The 9,339-nt window shown below is 42.0% G+C and overlaps 1 protein-coding gene across 1 annotated transcript; it reads right to left on the reverse strand.

The window, feature by feature from the left end:
• Positions 1 to 404: 404 nt before the first annotated feature.
• LOC123512833 lies at positions 405 to 5,786 on the reverse strand. Its single transcript, XM_045269439.1, has 2 exons — positions 5,362 to 5,786; positions 405 to 3,363 (listed from the first exon to the last, which is right to left on the reverse strand). The coding sequence occupies exons 1-2, from the start codon at positions 5,461 to 5,463 to the stop codon at positions 2,278 to 2,280; spliced, it is 1,188 nt and encodes a 395-aa protein (XP_045125374.1). The 5' UTR covers positions 5,464 to 5,786; the 3' UTR covers positions 405 to 2,277.
• Between the last annotated feature and the right edge of the window lie 3,553 nt (positions 5,787 to 9,339).

Raw genomic sequence — 9,339 nt, forward strand, 5'->3', positions numbered from 1 at the left:
ACAAGAGAGAAAAGCAACAAATACGGTAATTACATAAGAAAAGAAACTACGATCAGTCGGCGAATAAATAGATAAATAAATAAATAAATAAACGCACACCTGTAGTATATAAAAGTTATTCCTAATTTCCTTGTTCTCGTTAGATAAAGTTTATTATTTGAGTAACGAAAGATGTGGCTTTTGGTTCCTCATTTGCACACACACACATACACACACACACACACTTGCGAGCTTCTTTCTCCCTTTTCACCTTCCGTTAAACCTATGAAATTTAAGCGTAATAATAATAATAATAATAATAATAATAATAATAATAATAATAATAATAATAATAAAACTTATTGTTTGGCGTATCACACACCTAAAAGGAAGAGAGAAAAAAAAAAAAACCAAACGAACGGACTACAGACCTAACAAGTCATCAACGTTACTTATTAATAATCAACTTGAGATCTTGAACTTATATGAATTTGAAATATAGAAAAGAAAAAAGAAACAAAAGTATATTATAAGTAAAAGGATAAGTAAATGAATGAATATATAAATAAAAATGAATTAATAAATGAATAAATAAATAAAAGTGCGTGAGTAACTTGCCGAAGAATTCATACACTTTTTTCATGCAATTAATGAATTAATGAACTAATAAATCAAAGAACATAATGTGTAAAAAAATACAAAAACAAGTAAATCACTGGACGAACTCTGTCAAGAAGCTTCAAAGCACTAATTATCCTTTAACATTTGATTATCTATTTAATTTCACTTTGGGTGCTGCTGCTCGTTTTACATTATTGATTCAATAATATTCTTTTATTTTTAATTTCTCTTGGCAAGTAGCCATCTTACTTAAAACAATGATAGTAAATAGATAAACAAATGAATTTTAGCATTTTGTACAAATTATATTCCGTAAGATGAATGAATAAATCAAATGAAATATTGGCATACAGATTAGTTGATATACAGACAAGATAATAGATGTTTAGATAAATGAACAGTCAAATGAATGAATGCATGAATGTGTGAATGAATGAATATATTAATAACTAAATAAACTGAGAAATAACAGCGAGTATGAATGACAATGAATAAATCGAAGAGAATCAAGCGCGCACTTATACATATCAAAACAACTTAGTCCCATACACGCCCAACAAAAGGAACAGCTCGTGACTGCCGGAGAGTGATCTTGGCGTTTACAAACGAACCAAGGACAAGAGACAATAAAAAAGTACAAAACCAGGCCAAAATCCATCCAAAAATATGCTACAATTAGAATCACGAGCCGGAGCTTATTTACAAATAAATACACCGAAAAAAAATCACGACCTCAATAAATCTAAGCACAAAAAAAAAAGTAATAACCTCACGTAGCGTTTCAGTGCGTGCATTCACCCGTGCTTTTATCGACAGGCGAGACAACCATTCAGCAAAGGTGTATCTGTAGCGCGAAAACGAATCTCTCTCAACAAATGCCGAGAGAAAACTTGTGGTCACCGGGAAGACTAGACATCACACATTATCACAGCACTAATCGAGATGCTGGTATGGCAAGACTGAGAGACAGACAGACAAACATGTATCGCCAGCACTATAGCTTTTCATCACCACTACCCACGCGCCGCTGTTCCGCAAAGACAGGGGAGCAAATGCACTTGTGTTCTCTATTCTGGAAAAGAGAAGAGGACAGGTGAGCCAGAAGGGAAGAGGTGTTGAGGGAGAAAGAAAACCCGTACTCAGAAACGCTCTGCTCTCTCTCATCAATACTGTTTACGAAGGCCACAGATATAATCAGCCGAGTTCTCAAGTTTGTTTCTCCTTTTGATAACGTAGAAATATTGTTAATGTGTCACTAGAACATTAAAAATACTTTTATAGATATCTGTATAATTTCAATCAGAGCCTTTTAAAAGTAGTCCGGATGCGAGCAGAAGTGTTTCAGAATATGGTCTACACTAGAGGCGGGCGTATATCACACACGACAGGGAGTGAAGGAGGGGAGGAGGGAGCGAGGGAGATGGTGATGAAGGCAGTGGAGGAGGTGATTGGGGAGGTGGTGACTTACCAGAGTTTGTGGCGGGGTAGAGGCCGAGTGAGAGACAGAGAAAGAAGAGTCATGTTGAGTCGTGTTGGGTCATGGTGGGTGTGTTACCCGATGAGATCAGGAGATACAAGACGACTCGCAGCGGCCAGAGAGGGCTGCGGCGCGTAAGGCCGGTGGGAGCAGAGACCAGCTCGCCAAAAAATAAGGGAAATAAGGAGGCACATAGGAGCTCATCTAGAGGGGTCACCTAGGGCGTAGGAGACCTCCAGCGCCGGCCGCAGCCACGAGGATGCCGGGGCGATGTCCGCACGGCATGGCGCCGCCTGGGGGACACGGGCCGGTAGGTCCATGGTGTCTATGAAGGAGTCAAGGCAGTCGTCCCAGTCCAACGTAGCGGGAGGCAGGTCCTGGCAGGCAGGGGTTGGTGGCGTAGCTAACCTGCGTGGGGCGCCCTCCTCCTCCTCGTCCCCAAGCGTCGCCAGCAGGTCCAAGTCAGTGCCGAGGGCGTGCAGGTCCAGGGACAGGTCCGGGGTGAGTGGCACCAGGTCCTTCACACCAATGTCGTCCAGGTCTGCCAGGGTGGGAGGCTCTTCCTGTCGGGGAGACGCAGCAACGAGGTCACACCCCAGCAGCGCCTCGTCCCACTCGAATTCGGCATCAAAGGACGCGAAGTGCTGCTGCTGCTGTTGCTCCTCGTAACTCAGGGAGGAGCAATCCCAGGGCAGCCAGAGGGCGGGGCGGTCCTCAAACATGCTAGCACTCTCCGGAGAGTCCGGAAGGTCCAGGGGAGGCGTGGAGGACGGTAGGATTGTGGTGGGCGGCGGAAGTGAGGGTTGTTGCTGAGGGGGGCTGGCCGCGGGGCACGCTGTCCTGCTGATCTCCTTGGTCACGTTCCTCAGGCCTCCACTCAGCAGGCACTCCCGCACTTTGCTAACGGTGGCGGCGGTGGCGGGCGGCGCGTGGCTCACTGTCTTGCAGATCCTGCCGCCGCCTGTCCCCGCTACGCCGCGCAACGGGTCGCCAGCGCGGTTTCCCGAGGACAGAGGAGGCGGGAAGGGACGGAGATTCTTCTTCTTTGGGCGGTATTTGTAGTCTGGGTACTCGAGGCGGTGCAGGATCTTGAGCCGCTGCGCCTCCTCACGGTAGGGGCGCCTCTCCTCCTCCGACAGAAGCTTCCACCGGCGGCCCAACTGCTTGGAAATCTCTGCGTTGTGCATGTCGGGGGTCTGGGAGACGATCTGCCGCCGCTCCAGCTGCGACCACACCATGAAGGCGTTCATGGGCCGCTTCACGTGGTTAGGCGGGTGCTTCTTGGTCTGGGGAGGCAAATACAGGAGTGTTAGGGAGCTACGGTGAATGACTGACTGACCGACAGACTGACTGATTCATTCAATTATCCACAAGATTAGGGTCATATGACGCCATTGCGGCAAGCACAAGCACCAATCACGTGTCAAAAAAATAACGCAACTGTTACCGTCCTCAAGATTACGCTGAGTAAGAACAAACGAAGTGAAAACTATTGAAAAAGAGCGAAGATTGCAAGGTAGATTACATTCCTCTTTCTCTTTCTCTCCGTCCAGCCCGTGAAAGCAAGCTAAAGCTGTGACAGTAAATAAACAAAGTGTAAATTATAATATCTTGAACATTATTCTTTCTCTCCTATGCTACAATCACCTCCACTTCATGATAGCGTTATCTTGGAGAGTCTCTGTTATCATTTTTCTTTTGATAGGTGAGAAAAACAGAAAGCAATTGAACAGCATGATAACCAAGTCTGAAGTCTTTTGAAGTAAGTATTTATTGCTATTATTTTCGCTCAAATTGCATCATAATTTTCATCGGTACTGAAAAGGGTTTGCTAAATTTCTGTTGACAAGTAAGATGGCTGTCTACAGATAACCAACGTCAGATAAACAGGCGAGACAGATTGATTTCACAGATGTACGCGAAGATAAGGAGAGCGCAGACACGCTAATCAAAACAACTAATGGTAAATAGGAAACACGAGATGGAAGACTGGGAATGTAGGACTGATCGACTAATAGTTAACTGGCTGAGTGACAGATTTATCGTTCCACACTCAGAACATACTTAGTAACTCACGTGTAATTCACTGTTTGATCTGCTGCAGTCTCTGACGAGTGTGTGTGTGTGTGTGTGTGTGTGTGTGTGTGTGTGTGTGTGTGTGTGTTTATAAGGCTCATATTTGAAAACACTCCTGATCGCATATTGACTATTTTAAGGATGTTTTTAATGTTCTAGTGAAAGATTAACAGAAATCTTTATATTATGAATTGGAGAAACAATCTTGGGAACCTGGCCTGTGATAATAGAAGTGTGAGAGAACAAGCGTTTTTTTAATACAGACCTAAGAATGACCAGCATGGGAGCGGTTCAGGCACATTTACCGAATCACATTCGTTTTACTTTGCTGGACGGAGCGAACTAAATATCTCTGTGAATCAAAACAATATAAAGTTCATATGAGTATTTCGGTTGCTACTATTTACAGCTTAACTGCCACGTATCAATACTTAACGAAATAATAAATCGATAATAATAATAATAAGTGATGATAATATCAATGGTAATGATTTATATGGAAATATACCTATATATATATATATATATATATATATATATATATATATATATATATATATATATATATATATATATATATATATATATATATATATATATATCAAGGAGTCTTGCCAAGGTTTTTGACGGATGAAGAGGGATAGAAGAAGAAGAAGAAGAAGAAGAAGAGAAAGGGGAAGAGGAAAAAGAAGAGCGATCATTACGTGTTCCGCTCCCAAAATGTCAATCAGTAACAAAATAGTAATAATAATAGTAATAATAATAATAATAATAATAATAATAATAATAATAATAATAATAATGATAATAATAATCATAATGATAATAATAATTATATTGTCTATCATTATCATTTTGTATTGTTATTGCTATCACACGTTGTTGTTCTTCTTGTTATTATTATTATTGCTATTATCATTTTATTATTACTATTATTATTATTATTATTATTATTATTATTATTATTATTGTAACTAAGCAATTTCCAGTTTAGTCGTAACACTAACTTCAATATTTTCAGCAGTGAAGCAGCAAATTTAGCTATCAATGAACCGCTTACCACCACTCTATTATAGAAAGACGTTTTAGATAAGAGGAACTAATTTAGCAAACAAACTTTCAAAGCCAGAAAACGCACATTTATCTGCCAGAGAAATGCAAGTAATCTATAGTAACTGATTATTAGACCACTCAGTGCCTGACCTCACCTGCGTGGCGTCTGAGTACGGCGTGGGCGAGGCGTCATCCACAAGCAGTGACCCAAACACTAGGGAGGAGGTGGCGTCCTCAACACACCCTCGTGGTAACATGCTTGGTTCCTCTCCAGAACTCCCTCACTCCTTCATCCGCCCAGGGACAGACGGGCGTGTGGCACCTGGGCGTGTGCGGGAGTGTATGTGTGCACGTGCGGGCGGCCGAGGGGTGTCTGCTAGCCGTGTCAACTCTCAACAGGTGCGCGTTTGACTGACTCGTAGTAAACACAACCACTACTTTTTGAGTGGCCCCTACACCTCCCCTACGTCACATTCCCGCTGCCCAACTACCTTGCTCGCAGCGATTCCCCCTCGTGACGTCACCCGCGGCGGCCACTGAGGGCGGGGCGCGGATGGAGAGGGCGTGGCGAAGGCGTCGAAGTGGCGCATGCGTGTGGGTGGCGGGGTCATGCGTGCGGGTAGCCCTCTCAATGAGCCCCGCCCCGACCCGCCCTATTCCGCCTGCCTGCTAACCAGCCAGCCAGCCAGAGAGAGAGAGAGAGAGAGAGAGAGAGAGAGAGAGAGAGAGAGAGAGTTTATCATATTATTAGAAAACATGTCACTACAGAGACGCTGCACCACAGATATTAAACACCCCACAATCCCTAAAAATCTTGTTAGCTCTCTCAAAGTGAAGCTATGGTGAATATACCAGAGCGACTTCCAAATTATTGCCTGTGAGGAAATGGTCACATACGTCAGCCAAAGTCTGTTTCCGAGGAAGATGTTACTGAGAGACACTGAAGACAGCTGGCGTTGATAGGTCACCCAACTGGCAGGGATGAAAAACGTGGCCGGTCTCAAAGACAGTTATTCTTTAAGTCGGAAGGTACGTACGTACGTACGTACTACAATGTTACTTACGAACTGTGTTCAGCTCAGTGATACTTTGGATGAGATGAGCGGAAAGTTGTAGTTGAATTCGCTCAGTCCTCCAGCAATGGAGTTCAGGGAGCGGGTCTGTTAAACGTTTCTTCAGTTTGCTGCAGCAGGGTGGTGTGTGCCACCATCAGGTAGGTTGTAGAGATAGACCAGTTTTATTCATGAGATCAACAACCTTTCAATAGTATAAATTTATGGTATTATTTTGAGAGAGACGATATTGATATAAACGTTTCTAGTGACCTTGACTGATAGCACAAAGGAGTGGTCAATCAGGCGCGAATGATAATAGTTAAAAAAGTAAGAATAAGCACTAGTGTGTGAGTTGTGAATATGATGAAGTGGGTTGACAAGGAAACTGAAGTCCCAGATAACAAAATCATACAACCACTGTTGAGAGAAAACATAACATAAGAGATTAAAGACAATGGATGATATTTAAGATCACAATATAACGTATTAGTTAGAGCAATCAGGAGTTAACGAGGAAAGCTAAAAACATTTATATGTTCAAGGTAGCCAGTCAAGCAAAGACTGATTGCAAAGGATTTTATCAAGTATATATAGGACGAAGAATAGAAAGTAAATAAATCCATTAAAGTCATGCTGATGGAAGATCTGGTTAGTTTTGTGGAAGAGATTTCGTAAAACTATGAATGAGTATTTTTAATTGTCTTCACCCGGGAAAGACATGCAGGAAACTTCAGATAGTTAACAGATCTTTAGAGCAGAAAAGAGTAAGCTGACAGATATTTCCATGAACAAGGATTGTGGAACAGGAAATAAGAGAGGCTAAAAACAAATTTAAGTCAACAGGACCAGACGAAATATATCCCAGATTACTTAATAATATACTGTATAAAAGAGGTCGTTTGTGAACCGTTTGTTTCTGTCTTTAGATCACTAGATTCAGGAGAGCTACCGATTATGTGGAGAGAAGCCAATGTAGTACTTATCTTTAAGAAAGGAGATAAAATTTCAACGTCTTATTATATACCAATCAGCTTAATTTTAATTGTAGGATAAATTGATGAAGTCAATACTAGCGAGCAATATTATGAAGCACTTAGCCAAGCAAACACAAGATGATGGTGATGATTACGACATCCTATACCTGCATCTTAGTAAAGTGTTTGACAAGGTATAACATCAGACGCTCTTGAGAAAAGTTAAGATTCACGGGATAAAGGGAAAAGTATTAGGCTGGATAAGATCGTGGCTAGGAAATAGACAACAGAGAGTTGTAATATATAACTCTAATTCTAAATGGATCAAGTAATTAATGGGGTGCCACAGAGATCAGTTTTATGATGATTGTTGTTCTTAATACACATTAATGATTTGGATAGTGGAATTAGTAGTGATGTTAATACATTTACAGATGAAATGAAGATAGATAGATCAAATTCGAATGTCATCGTCTTGCAGGCAAATTTGAATAGGATGAACAAATGGACAGACAGATGGCAAATGCAATTTAACATTAACAAATGTCAAGTGCTTAGCGCAGAAAAAAGAAAAGAAAAGAAAAGAAATCCGCACAATAAATACACGGTAAACAATGAGCAGCAGAGGAAGCGAAGCTTCACATTATTAAGCCATAATTTTCAAGGTGTTACAGTGGAACTGCAGAAGTATTCGGAATAAAGATCCATATTTGTCACTTTTAGTGAACATACACAGGCCGTCCGTTATTTGTCTACAGGAGACGAGACTACAGGATCAGTCTGATCCTGCAGTGCTAAAACACTACCACCCGTATAGAAGATACGAGTGACACAGCGTTGCCATATACATACACAAAACACTGACACAAACAGAAGTGACGTTGAATACACCTATGGAAGCTGTCGCGTGCAGGGTGAGATTCAACAACTCGTATCTGGTTATCTGTTCTCTCTACTTACCTCCCAATACCCCCATTGTTGATGATGATATTACATCTTTAATTAGCCAGCTTCCGGGCAACAGGCTAGTTGTCGGCGATTTTAACGCTCATCATCAACAATGGGGAAGTGAGAGGTCAAGTGTACGTGGGGAGCACATAATAAACATACTATTACAGACAAACCTCTGTCTTCTGAACGATGGAAGTGCGACTCGTGTAGATGATCGGACTGGTAACGTGTCTGACATGATCTGTCATTGCTCTCGCCAAACATGCTCCCTGACTTCTCCTGGGAAGTCATCGACGACTCCCACGGAAGTGACTATCTGCCAATCTGCATCTCTTATGCACGCGACATCTCGGCCACCCCCCGCCCTCCCAAGTTTAATTTCAAGAGAGCAGACTGAACAACCTTCCGTGGGGTTGCCGATATGGATTTATCTGGCGAGGACATTGACACGATAGCCAACAACGCAACATATTCTATATTACACGCCGTCGAGGCTTGTATTCCGAAGACTTCTGCAGTTTACACTAAGCATGGAGTCTCATGGTGGACAACGGATTGCTGACAAGCACTTCATGAGCGCAATAGGCGATACAGGCATTTCAGCCAGCAGCCCAGTCAAGCAAATTTCACAGCCTATAAAAACGCAAGGGCTCAAACAAAGGAAAGTCCGTACTCCAAAAAAAAAAAAAAAAGTTATTCAGACAGTTTATTTCAAGAGTGACACTGTACCATACCCCTCTCACAAGTTTGGAAAACTATCAATATTTTAAACAATAGGAAACCATATACACCTATCACAACCCTCAAAGTAAGCAACACTAATAAATATACAGCCGACATTGCTAACACAAAAGCTCAATGTTTTCACCACACCAGCAGCTCTACCTACTATGACCCTGCCTTCCTACCTCTTAAGGAGGCGGCAAAACTTACTGTCCCTGGCCAGACTTTGCCACGGGAGGCGTAAACTCGGATTACAACACAGAGTTTAGGTTGGATGATCTCCTCTTTGCCCTGAAATCCTGTAAAGACTCCAGTCCCGGTCTAGACAATATTCTATATATTATGTTACAACATCTCGGCCACCATTCCCTCTCACAATTATCAACCCTTTACAATAAAATTTGGATCACCCATACTTCCCTCAGTCTTG

This window comes from Portunus trituberculatus, chromosome 34 (assembly GCF_017591435.1).
Source record: "Portunus trituberculatus isolate SZX2019 chromosome 34, ASM1759143v1, whole genome shotgun sequence".
NCBI classification, from domain to species: Eukaryota; Metazoa; Arthropoda; class Malacostraca; order Decapoda; family Portunidae; genus Portunus; species Portunus trituberculatus.